Source organism: Camellia sinensis, chromosome 14 (assembly GCF_055761805.1).
Source record: "Camellia sinensis isolate YWXY chromosome 14, ASM5576180v1, whole genome shotgun sequence".
Lineage (NCBI taxonomy): Eukaryota > Viridiplantae > Streptophyta > Magnoliopsida > Ericales > Theaceae > Camellia > Camellia sinensis.
In genome coordinates, this window is record NC_138974.1 from 46030534 (window position 1) to 46044361 (window position 13828).

Here is a 13828-nt window from a genome sequence, read left to right on the forward strand (position 1 = left end):
AAAAATAAAATTATGTAAAATTGATAAATCTTTTAGACATTTATTTATTTATTTTTACCAAATTAATTTTTATTATATGTTTGGATAATGATCATGTAAAATTAATTTTAAAAAATTAATCATCTAATTTTTATTAATTTTACATAATTTTATCATTGGTGGATAAAAATAATTTTAAAAAAATTAAAAATATTTTTTTGACATTTATTTTTGTCAAATTAGTTTATATTTTATCAAATTGACGACTTTACCCTTGAAAAACTAATAATATTTTCAATTGTCCTTATTTAGAACTAGATTCAAAATTCAGGGTCAAATGTGTCACAACTGAAAAGTCAGGGACCGAAGTGACACAAGTCCCAAACTATATGGACTATTAGTGTAATTAACCCAATAAAAAATGTAATATGACATTGATTCCTATAAATTTATATGATTTTGTTTATCTTAAATTATTTTATTCAAACTTATAATTAGTTTCATCTGTATTTAATCAATAGACACGCGTGTTTAAGCAATATAAACGTGTGTCCTCTAAGTGTCCAAAGAGTGTCCGGGTCTTTAAAAAAAATTAAAAAATAGAACACGTTTTGAAGAGTGTCGGACACATGTCGGAAAAGTGTCCAAAGAGTGTCGGTGTCCGACACGGACACGACACCGATACGTCACATTTTTAGAAGTGTCCGTACTTCTTCTTAGGTTACAATAGTTTACCAATCTAAGGCCTCGTTTGGGAACAGGCTAATTTAGTAACTTTTTGACTATTTGGCTAAAATATGAGCTAAAAAAAACTAGTATATTTGTGATGACTTTTTGACTTTTTACGAAAAGATGTGCAAAAAGTAAAAAGAAAAGAGAATCTTTGACTTTTTGGTATGGATTGTTGACTTTTTGACTAATTAGTAACTTTTTGACTTTTTGACAAAAAAATTTGGTTGCTAAACGAGGCCTAAGTCTAAGGATGTCATAACTGTTTATTATGACTTTGACACTTGACACATTATCATGGCAAAAATATAGGGGAATCTGAAAATTAGAAGTGATTAAATAATAGAATTATCAACAGAATTTGCATCTTTTATATCATTACAACATTAAACTAAAACAGTATAAAAGAATAAGGAAAAGCCACAAACAGAAAGTAACTTTGGTAACTCACAGGTCTGAAAGGTCCAGTTTAAGGATTTAATTTGTCAGAAATCCTAAACATTCCCCATACAATGCCCAAGTTTCTCTTCGTATTGTGGGCAACTTGCTGGTTATAAGGATCAAGGACCCAAATCCAAAAATACTTCGTGCTACACCTTAAATTATCTCCACCAGACCCACAGCAGTTACTGTCAAAACATATAATTAAAAATAAAATTAAAAAAAACATGGAAAAAAAATTTGTTAGTCAGCGGGAAAAATACAACATATTCAAGAAGAAGATACAAGGAGAAATAAACTAAAACCTGCTCATTCTTCCCACTTTCAATGTCATGTGTAAGGGAATCCAAGTTGTGCTCAACTAGACTTGTGGCTTGCTTTGTCTCTGACATTTCAACTTCGCATGCACTTGTATCCGAAATATATTCGTTCTCAATCGTCATCCGTCTAAGTTTTGCCAATTGTATGGCACGCAGTTCGTATCTGGTAATTGAACACCAACATGAAAGGACATTTAATAGGTGTGCATACAGACATACAGGTTGATGATCGTAAAGGGAAACTCAAACAATCTCATACTGCTTGCAATTTTTCTAAGTTAAAAAAAATTGATCATGTAGATGCAGGCCTCAAGCTAATATGACAGTTGGTTAAGTAAGACGCAACGTCAAACTCTTATGAAAGTGGGTCAAAAGGACCAATATAATTTACTACACAAATTTTTACAGAAATGTCAGTCACGTGTCTATAATACCACTTGCATTTTTTTGTAGGAAGTAGAAGACCAGTGAAAGACAGAGCAAGTTTAATGCACGGGTGTGACAATAGATCAACAAGCGCTGTGTGGAGTGTGACAACCAAGTTGACAATCCACAGTTTTCTTAACAACTTGATGTCAAACTGTCATAAAATTATATGCTTGATTTATACAACACGAGTTTCATAGCCTCATACCAATTCCAGCATCATGAGAACGAGTTCTTAAGGATGTACTTTTTCGAAAATAATTCCATAGCTAAATGTGTAATTCAATGTTTGGTTCTTGTAGCTCTGTGCCAAAGCCTAGAAACACTCATGATATTGATGATGACACAGAATACATGTTTTGTATATATCGAATGAATCAATTGAGTACAAATATATAAGCTAATAGAATTAAACCCTAACAACCTAAAGGACTAAACTATTCTTAATGAACAATATAAACTACAATAATTCACACCCCCCCTCAAACTGAGGATGCGAGCGTAGAAAGCATCAAAAGTTTGCAAAGAAGAAAACGAAAACAAAAACGAGCAACAGTGTGAGTCTTCGTAAAAAAACTGGCCAACTGAAGAGAGGAGGGAACGAAAGGGAGAGTAATAGTGCCAGCCTGAAGATGCTGTCGGACAAAATGACAATCTATTTTAGCATGCTTAGTCCGCTCATGGAAGATTGAATTATGGGCAATTTGGACAGTGCTTTGATTATCACAATACAACGGAGTCAGATCAAAAAGAGAGACACCCATATCAGAAAGAAGCTACCGAAGCCAAACGATCTCGGAAGCAGCATGAGCCATGGCACGATACTCAGCCTCAGTGGTAGAACGAGTAACAACAGACTGTTTCTTACTCTTCCAGGATATGAGATAATCGCCGAGGAAAACACAAAGAGCAGAAGTGGATTTGCAATCAGAGATGTCAACTGCCCAATCAATGTCCACATAGGCACGAAGTGGCAAGTCCGAAGAGGCAGATAACAGCAAACATTGTAACAAAATGCCACGAAGATAGCGCAGAGTACGGAGTAAGGCAGACAGTGTGTGGAACGAGAAGCAAAACCAAACTGACTGATAATGTGCACAGCATAGGAGATATCCAGATGAGTAACGGTGAGATAAACAACGCACCCAATCAACTCACGATACACAATGGGATCCTCAAGAGGAACGCCATCAGAAGCCGAAAACTTAGCATGCAACTCATGAGGAGTGTCGACAATCTTGTCATCAGTGAGATTGGCACGAGAAAGAATATCATGGACATATTTAGTCTGAGAGAGAAGATACCCAGTAGGAGAAGTAACAACCTCAATACCAAGAAAATACCGAAGAGATCCCAAATCCTTCATCTCAAACTCCTGAAACAACTAATGCTTAACCTCCTCAATAGTACTATAATCAGAACCAGTGATAATCATGTCATCCACATATAAGAGAAAGGAGAACAAGGCCAACAAAAATGTGCTGAACAAAGAGAGCACAATCATGATGACTAGGGCGAAAACCAAACTGAAGTGCAACAGAGTGAAAGTGCTCATATCAAGCACGATGAGATTGCTTGAGACCATATAGAGCACGGCAAAGATGACAAACAACACCAGGAGGGTGAGAGAGACCCGGTGGAGGGCATATATACAATTCTTCAGCAAGATGCCCATTAAGAAAAGCATTTTTGACATCTAGTTGAAACAAAGGCCAGTGATGGCAGCAACAACAGAGATAAGAGTGCGAATAGTAGTCATCTTGGCAACGGGGGCAAAAGTGTCATCCTAATCAATCCCATAATATTGAGAAAAACCATGGGCAACCAAACGAGCTTTGTACCTTTCCAAAGAACCATCAGAATTAGGGGTATCCGCGGTTCGGTTTGGGACGGTTTGCGGTTCGGTTTGGACCTGCCCGCATTTATGCGGTTTGGGGAAAAGTAAACTCGCAACCGCCCGCAATGCGGTTTGCGGTTTGTGCGGATAAGGTTCGCGGATGTGCGGGCGGTTGCGGGCAGTTTGCGAATTGAACTTTTTTTCCAAAAATTTATTTTTAAACCTTTTTTTTTTTTCCCCATTTTGTCAATCTTTATTTTGGACCTTTTTTTTTCACAAATTCAAGTTAACAGATTGAATCTGTGAATCAAGTTAACAGATTCAATTTCACAGATTTAATTCCAAAAAACATATTATACAGACACAGATAGATTTAATTCCAAAAATTAAATAACAGATTTAAAACAGATTTAATACAGATTCAATACAGATTTAAAACAAATTAAATAGATTCCACAAATAGATTTAAAACAGATTCAATACAGATTTAACATAGATTCAATACAAATTAAATAGATTCCACAAATTAAACAGATTTAAAACAGATTAATTCCAAAAATAGATTTAAGGTCCTCCATCAACAAACAACATAAATAGATCTATCTATCAACTGATTCTTCAAACCAATACCACATTAATGAACAGATTCAAAATAGATCTATCAATTGATTCTCCAAACATAGACAAATCAAAGATCGGGGAGAGTGAGAGAAAGAAAGACAGAGAGAGAGAGAGGCTTACTTGCGATCGGTGCGATGACAGAGTCAATCGATCGATCGATTTTGTAATGAGAGAGAGTCGATCGGTGCAGTAGATGCAAAGCCAAAGAGTGAGAGACTGTGAGATGAGAGAGTGAGGGAGGGAGACAGATCAGAGACACAAAGATCGGGGAGAGAGAAACATAGACAGAGACTGAGATTCAAAGAGGAGCTTACCTGTGAGGTGTGCGATGAGGTCGATCAGTTGATCGGTCGATTAGTCCATCTTGCGAAGACAGAGAGAGTGGATTAGTGGGTGTAGGCAGTGGAGATGAAAATCGCGAGAGTGAGAGTGAGCGTGAGAATGAGAGACACAGAATGAGATAGATAGAGTGAGAGATAGATAATATTGATTAGGGTTTTCTTTTTTGAACAGTCGGATTTGAAGGAAAAGAAAAGGGAGTTTTTTTTTTAAACGGTTAGATTAGATTTGAACCCCAAAAAAAAAAAAAAAAAAAGTGTTTTAGGCGGGCGGGTTGGGCAGGTACAGGTTAAACCCGCAACCCGCCCGCAACCCGAAAATTACATAAAATCCAAACCGCACCCTACCCTAATGTGTTTGCGAAACCGCCCACACGTGCGTGGTTCGGATCGGATGGGGTGGTTTGAGCGGTTCGGATAACCCTATGCCCACCCCTAATCAGAATGGGTTTTAACCTTATAGACCCATTTATAGCCTACAATATTCTTGTCAGCAGGTAATGGAACCAAATCTCAAGTCTGAGTGTTAGCCAAAGTAGTTGACTCATCATTCATAGTAGCAATCCAATTGGGATCATGGCAAGCTTCCCTGTAGGACCTAGGCTCAAAATAAGTATGAAGACAAGAATGAAAAGACTGATAGAAAGGAAAAAACATGTAATACCAAAACCATACTAGTTCAGAGGATGACGGTCTCGCTTTGGAAAACGATGTGCAAGAGGAGCGAGATCCAAAGAAACAGCTAGAGGGACAGTAGAGCTAGAGACAGGCGAGCTTGTAAGTGCTTTGCGGCGCTGATAAACAAGAAGAAGAGCATGGGAAGTAGGAGCGGGAGAGGAAGTAGCTGGCGAGATAACAGAAGTGCTAGTAAGAGGTAAAATAGAGACCTCAAGATTATAAACAAACTCATCAGAAGAAACATCAGGAAGAAATGGGTCAACATGAACCAATTCATCCTTGGTAATAGGGACATGGGTGGAAGGTATAGTGTAGTAAGGTAGTTTTTCTAAAAAGGTGACATGCCTAGACACATATAGCTTTTTGGTAGCAGGATCATAGCACTGATAACTTTTCTGATTAATGCCATACCCTAAAAAGACACAGAGGGCACAATGAGAACTAAGCTTAGAGCGCTTCTATTTAGGAAGGAGCACAAAGTATGCAAAACCGAAAATACGAAGAAGAGAATAATTGGAAGTAACACCAAAAAAAGGCTCATACGGAGATAAGCTTGAGAGAAGAGGAGTAGGCATCCGATTGAAAAGATATGCAATAGTGAGCACAACTTCTCCCCAGAAAACAGAAGGGACAAAAGACGAGAGCAACAAAGAGTAAGCGGTATCAAGGAGATGGCAATGTTTGCGCTCAACTCAACCATTTTGGGCAGGAGTGTCAGAACACGAAGACTGATAAATAGTGCCATGAGTAGCTAAAAACTCCTCAAACTCAGATAAGTAATACTCACCCTCCAAATCTAAACGGAGAACTTTAATGGTGGTTGAAAACTAAGTGTGAATCATAGAGTGAAAATTAGAATATATTTTGTAAAAATCAGATTTTTGAGTCATCAAATAAACCCAAGTAAACTGACTATAATCATCCACAAAAGACACATAATATTGCGAACCACCCTTCGTAACAATAGAGGAAGGACCCCAAACATCAGAATGAACCAATTGAAAAGAAGAAGATGAAATAGAACTATTTTTATTAAAAAAAAGTGCAAACATTTTAGCCAATTTACAACCACGACACTCAGAAATATCATTAATAGAAAAATTCCCTAAATGTCCCAACCAAACTAAAATCTTTAAACGATCACTTGACAGATGACCTAACCTAGAATGCCAAACATAAAATAAAGAAGACTTATTGTTTAAACAAAAAGAAGACAATGCAGTAGAAGACACTTATGGAGGAACATGCAAGCTGTCCAAGATATACATCAGTGTGTTTGGTTTGAGTTTTTTGAAAACTGAGTTTTTTGGTTTTCGTGTTTTTTTGTTTTTAGTGAATATTTTTACAATTTTAAACATTTTTTTTACTTTTTTAGATGCACCTTACTTAGATGTATCTAAAAAGTAAAAAATTTGTGAAAAAATATTTTTAAAAATTAATAAACACATAAAAATACAAAAAAAATGTACTGAATTCTCGTATTTTTTTTTGTATTTTTGGTATTTAGTGAATTTTTAAAAGGTTTTTTTCAATTTTTTTTTTACTTTTTAGGTATATTTATGTTAGGTATGTCTAAAAATTAAAAAAATTGCTCAAAATATTAAAAAAATTCAGTAAAAACAAAAAAATACGAAAAATAAGAAATAGAATTTTCTGAAAAGTGTTTTTGAAAAGTGATAACCAAGCATAGTGTATAGTTCTTCAACTCTACGTCCGATTCCAATCTGCCTCTTGGATACTCGATCTTGCACAACACAATGATAAGAAGAGAAAACAACATCAAAACTGGAATCAAATAATTGACTAATAGAAATAAGACTGAGAGGTGAGGCACATAAAATAAAGGAGAAAGAGACAAATGGAAAAAGGAAATAGAACCAATAGAGTGTTCAAGTATAGAAGAACCATTAGCGGTAGCAATAGTGATAGAAGAAGAACGGGAGACACAAGTACTAAGGAGATATGCAACATGGGTCATATGATGTAAACAACCAGAATAAAAAGTCCACGAAGCGTGGATATTACTTGAGGAGGATGAATCAGACAAACCTAACTGAGTGGTAGTCATAGCGGAGACTTCGGACGAAAGATTTGGATTAGCCACCATGAAAAACTTGAACTGCTTAAACATAGACTGCATATTGGAAGATGGACCATTCTCAGAAACTGGTGCAAAAAGGCAACAGATAAACGAGATCCTGAAGATGTCGGCTTAGAGGATGGTGGACCAGATAAACGACCGTTGGGCTGCAAAAGTTTAGGACAAGCATGTTTCCAATAGCCTTTCTGATGACAGAAGCTGCACTCATCTATGGAAACCTGACACTTGGGCTTGCCAGTAACCTGAAATAAAGGAGAAGGTGGGGTGGGCAAGAGCAGCAGAGTGGCAAAAACTGACTAGGAAGACCTTAAACCAAGTTTCTTCCGCAATAAGCTCACGGATAGCAGCATCCACAGAAGGCAAAGGAGACCGATGAAGAATAGCTCCCCGAAGTGGCTCAAATTGATCACGAAGGGCCATAAAAAATTGAACAAGACGTTGCTTCTCTAGATACTTGGTATAACTGTCAAGTAACTGCAAATCTGATGGTTCCATCAAAGCAAGTTGATCCCAATAAGTAGTTATCTCATTGTAGAACTCCTGAATGGACTTATCTTTCTGACTAGCACTGCTAATAGACATCTCAAGTTTATACTGTTTTGCAAAATTAGACTCAAGGTACACATAATTTTCAAATAGTCCCAAACTTGTTTAGAAGTAGAATACTTGGAAAAATTCATACCAATAGTAGTTTGAACTGAATTATGAAACCAAGTAAGAATTTGTACATTTTGCTTGTCCCGTTTAGCAACGTCGGCCTCAGTTTCTTTGGATTTCATAGGTCTAATAGTCACACCAATAGCATAGTTCCACATGCCTTTACCCATTATAAAGTTTTTCATTACATGAGACCAATAAGAGTAATTGGCACCATCCAACTTAGTGGTGATAGCTTGCAGTTTTTCATCAGCCACATTGCTATAATTAAACAACAGAGTGCTACCAGACAGAGTATTTCCAGACAGAGGGATGCAAACTGATGCTGCGAAGACTGAGAACAGATGCTACGAAAGCTTGAGAGAGAAGCCATGAACTAAAAGAGACCCACGAACAGAGCAGGGCAGAACAGGTTGTTAAAGATGCAAAGGAGAGTCACGAACTGGTTATCGAAGTCAGAGAGAGAGAAGGAAGCCACGAACTAGTTGTCCAAGTCGACTGAAAGACAAATCGAACACAAGGGAACGACCTGCGAATCACTTGCGAATGGGAGAGAAGTCATGAACCACGAATTGCAAAGTTTTCCTATGATTGCTGCGAAGTCAAGCAGCAAAGGGGCAATCGGTGGGAGAGACGATGATAGATGATGCACCTGTTTCAGTCGAATGGTTCAGAGAGTGAACCACGAACAGTTGAATGGTTCAGAGAGTGAACCATGAACAATGGTCTGCGACAAAGAGATAGACCATTACAAGACGAGAGAGAGAGAGGGCACCAGCAAAGGAAAGCCTACGGGGCTGTGAGGGCCTGCAACCAGTGGAGACAATGTGCAACAGAGCTAGGTCAGCCGTTTGTACGGCTCTGATACCATGATAACAGAGAATATATGTTTTGTATATATCGAATGAATCAATTAAGCACAAATATACAAGCTAATAGAATAAAACCCTAACAACCTAAAGGCCTAAACTATCCTTGATGAACAATATAAACTAAACTATCCTTAATGAACAATATAAACTACAATAATTCACAATTGAATGGTCCACTTTTAATAAATCACTATTCAAAGATCGAATCACAACTTATACACAGCAAATTGAGCCAACAATGTTATATGTACACTGATGTCATGATGAAACTATACATAAATGCGGATGCTATGAACCAAGCCAGAGTCGTGATGCTCTGACCTTTTACTCTATGAACTGATCTGAGAGACTAAGAGTTATTTCTCTAATATAAAAGAACCCAATTTGATCCAGTGGGCATATTAAAGGATGAAGTCAAGAATATTGAGCTTCTTCAATGCAGCCTCTATGCAGTTATCGGTGTCAACTACTACAGAGCTTGTTTATGATAATGAAAGATCAAAATTGACAAATTTATCTTCTTTTATTTCCACTAGAAACGAGATATTGGTGGAACCTCAAACTAAGACAAATTCATGTCTCCAAAAAATTCGAAACTTTTCATCCTCAATGTATAATCTAGCGAGTGCACCAAAAAGGACTCCTAAACAATGAAACTAACAACAATTGCTCAACTAGTCTGCATTAAGTGAGATTTGAAAGATAAGGTACTTGGAGAAAAGTAAGGCTAGGAAAACATCTATCGAAAACAGCAATAATGTGACTGTTTAAAACCCTATCCCGGTAATGTAAAAAATTCACCAACGATGAGAAACACAACAGCTGTCCAGGTTTGAGTTGAGATAACAGGTGTAACCTCCCACCCTCTGAAAAATTACTTGACAAAAATGCCCATAACATGTGCTTGATTTGTTTCCAGTACTATCTGACACTTGATGAACCAAAATAAGTTCTAAATTGTAATCTTACTCTAAGGTAAGGAGAAGATTAACAAGACCCTAATCTGTAGAAAGATTTATTTAACAAAAAAAGATACTCCATTTCCACACTAGATCAGCTTTTCTCCTTTTAAGAGAACCAAATGCTGGATTGATGGGGAATGTTATTTAAGAAGTCCATGGTAGAACCTAAACTATGTAATGACTAAACCAAAAATAATTGAAAACTCATAAAACTTACTCAGTAACATAGCTCTTAACAAGTGTAAAGTATATTCTCCAAAATTGTCGTTCTTTCAGATGACGAGGGCAGAGTCTAAACCTAAGTTGTGCCATTTCCTGAAATTAAGATCAAAATCATGAAATTGAGATTCACTGCAGGTGTAACAATTACAAACTTTGTTGAGTAGTACAAGATTGAAGCCCATAGGTTATATGGCAACTAATGAAGTTAGTATCAGATCTTCAGTACAATACATTCTTTAAATACTCAGCAAATCACTCTTGAAATTATGTCATAAATCTCCAAGAAAAAATGCAGTTTACAGAATCCAACAGACACAAATGAAATAATATTTCATCTGGAGAAACATCCAAATTCAAATTCCAACTAATATGCCGTTTTTTCCACTTGTAATTCCATATTTAGAATGTCCCTATCTATTGAGAGAGAGAGAGAGAAGGTAAAATCAGAAAATAAAACAAAACAAAATAATCTGCGATGGGAACTTTCTTTCTTTATTTCAGTTTTTCAATCCATGCCATTTTCCATTTTAAAGAACTGCAAAGCCCCAGGAACAGTATCTTCCTAGCACTGGGTCTGGGTGGTTTCCAATCAAAACACGCACCTCTTATCTTTACTGCATTAGGCAAACGATGTGCCAAGCTTAATCCAGCTTGACAACAGTTTTCAACAACCCCTTCTCTAATTTTGTTTTCCCTCTCCAAATTCATAACTTTAAACTTTTAACACTATTTACAGTTATCATCGGTGTTGAACAATTTTTTTTTTTTACTTAACCACCGCATAGAGAGCTGGGCAATATCATCAATGAAAAGACCTATAGTGTTGAACCTTAAATCACTGAATGGTGATAGTAATAAAGTTTCAACCAATGCTTTGTAATTATCCTATTATTTGTTTAGTTTTTCAGCTACCCACAAAATGTTTAAATCAGCTTTGGCAATCCCAAATGTTTCAAGTACCACATTGATCCAACACCCCTTGAAATTCACAACTAAATTTAAAATGAGCATCATCACTTACCTCAAAACATAAAATCCACAAACTTATTGTAACCGACCATTTGGAATTTAGCTTCATAATTTTCCAAATTTAATGTGCAAAAATGCCAACACCCTAAAAAAATTATTTTCCCCCAAAATACCATCGACTCAATCATGCCAATCCCACTATCACTCCAAAAAAAAAAAAAAAAAAAGAGAGAACCTTGACTTTGGAAAGGACAAGGGTAGCATGTTGTTGTTGCCAATCAGAAAGATCCTTCCGAACATTCCCAGTAGTCGCCTCGGCACCACAACTAGCTCCCTCTTCATCTGTGCAAGTAACATACATATATATATATATATATATATGTCTGTATGAATGAATGAATATGTGTGTGGTGTGGGTAATTGAATTGTAAAGAATAGAAGATAGACCTTGAAGAGGGAAGTTGTTGAAGGTGTCAAGAGTGAAGGTCTTGATGAATTCAATTAATTGGTCAGTGATTCCAAAGGTTAATTCTTCTTCAGATTGTAGTTTGTTGTGTTGGGCATTGGCAGAGGAGGGTTTATTGGTGTTCTCGGGTCTTGAAACACTGCGTCGAAACCACGAATATACATCCATGTCCTCTCTCTCTCTCTCTCTCTCTCTCTCTCTCTCTGATCTTGCTCACAAAAATAGACCAAATTGGGTTTCGGCTTTGCTCCGTTTCGCTCACTGCACCGATCGCGATCTCGGAATATGTCGTTGCCCACTTTTTGCCCTCTTTTTTCCCGAGTTTTGTAATTTATAAATAAAATAAAATAAAATAAAATAATTCAGTTGATTTGGTTTTAATTTTTAAAAAATAATTTATTTTTCGTATTTTAATGTTTTTAATAATTTTTTTTAATATTTTAAAAGAAAATTTGACTATAAATTCCCTTTACCTTTCTTTGATTGTTGAAATGATTAAGAAAAAAATTATACTTTATAAATCCCTTCATAATTATAAAATTTTATATAAAGGACAAAATTTATTATTTAAATATTTTATTAAACTATTATACCCTCAATTAAATCTTCTCACCTTCTCCACTCACTCTCTCCCCACCTTTTCTGTCTCTCTCATTTCCCTCTAAACACAGTCTGAGGTGATCGAGAAGTCAAACAACAACTCCGACCTCTGGCGAGATAATTTGAGGTGACTGATCTGAGACGATCATCGCCGTCGTCGCCGTCGCCGTCACCTATTGCAAGCGCCGCTGCTACTACTCCCTTTTCCGCTGCTCTTTCTTCACCCTCCACTAGGAACACTGCCACATCAACCTTGTCGCTCCGACTTTTATCACCAAATGGTGTTCTATTCAAATCTGTCGGTGAGAAATCCAAAGTAAGTATCGCCATGACTATTACTTTAGCGTATAGAAGTGAACGATCATGACTCACGGCGATGGCTACCCTAGATCCCACCATGCTCCTCTTTCTCCAATTAGATTGTCAAAGAAGTCTAGATCTAGGTTCGAATAGATCTGTATTTTTTTAACAGATCTGTGTTTGAACAAATCTATATTTTTAACATATCTTGATCAATTTTTTTACAAACATTTTATTTGAGTTCGAATTTGAGTTCAGTTCAGTCTATCTAAGTTCAGATCTGTGAAGTGTGATCAATTTTTTTTCACATTTTACAAACATTGTTTGAAGATATTAACTGTTGTTGTTGTATATCCATCACTTTCTCTCCCTATCTATCTCTCTTCTTCTCTGTTTCTTCTCTATTTTTTTTTATTACTGTTTGTTTAGTGTTAGGTTAGATGGCTGAAATAAGAGTACAACCTCTCTGTGTATATCTCTATATATCTGTTATTGCATTCAAGATTGGATTGTATATATGTGTAAATGAGAGGGGAAATTTCAACTAATCATGGACATTTGATATATATATATATATATATATTGGGTTTGAACAAAGATTTGAACAGATAAGATACATGTATAAGATTTGCTCTGTGCAAACCAAGTTTTTGCAGCTCAAATTTGTACAGATAAAATGCTCTGATTGCATGTATGTATGAGACAGATTTAGAACTGTAAAATTTTACTCTGGTTAAAAACATGTTGATTTTCTCAACAACCAAACTATATTTGGTTTTCTTGTTATGTTTCTGTGATTTTCTCAACAACTAAACACGCAAATACATGACTGTGATTTAAAGTGGATACTCTCCTTAGATCATAGTAAAATTGTGCTTTCAGGGTAAAATTTTACTCTAAATCAAAGTAAAATTTATTATGATTCAAGGTAAAATTTTACTCTGAAATTTTTCTCTAGTTAAAAACATGTTAATTTGCTTAACGATAAAAATTTTTACTTTGAATCATAGTAAATTTTACTCTGGTTAAAAACATGTTGATTTGCTTAACAATATAAAATTTTACTTTGAATCATAATAAGCTTTACTCTGATTCATAGTAAAAATCAGAGTAAAGTTTACTATGATTCAAAGTAAAATTTTACTCTAAAATACACTGTGAAGATAACTTAATAGGAGAGCTGATAGATATGAGGGTAATATAATAAAAGAAACAAGTTTTAAAATATTAGAGGGTTTTGAAAGTGCCTATATAATTCTTATCCTTTTGAAAGATAAATTAGACAGCGAGGGGTCTATCACAAAATCCCC

At 35.8% G+C, this 13828-nt stretch overlaps 1 protein-coding gene across 1 annotated transcript; it reads right to left on the reverse strand.

The window, feature by feature from the left end:
- Positions 1-1033: 1033 nt before the first annotated feature.
- On the reverse strand, positions 1034-11972 carry LOC114322889 (BSD domain-containing protein). Its single transcript, XM_082905706.1, has 5 exons — positions 11600-11972; positions 11388-11494; positions 10179-10276; positions 1455-1632; positions 1034-1337 (listed from the first exon to the last, which is right to left on the reverse strand). The coding sequence occupies exons 1-5, from the start codon at positions 11784-11786 to the stop codon at positions 1335-1337; spliced, it is 573 nt and encodes a 190-aa protein (XP_082761832.1). The 5' UTR covers positions 11787-11972; the 3' UTR covers positions 1034-1334.
- Positions 11973-13828: the final 1856 nt, after the last annotated feature.

Bases quoted from the DNA above. Each gene is read 5' to 3' on its own strand.
- LOC114322889 (XM_082905706.1), bottom strand. From the start codon at position 11,786: ATGGATGTATATTCGTGGTTTCGACGCAGTGTTTCAAGACCCGAGAAC. The intron at 11,495-11,599 runs GTCTATCTTCTA...TTACTTGCACAG, and splicing joins CAACAACTTCCCTCTTCAAG to ATGAAGAGGGAGCTAGTTGT. The intron at 1,633-10,178 runs GTAAGTTTTATG...TTCAATTACCAG, and splicing joins GTTAAGAGCTATGTTACTGA to ATACGAACTGCGTGCCATAC.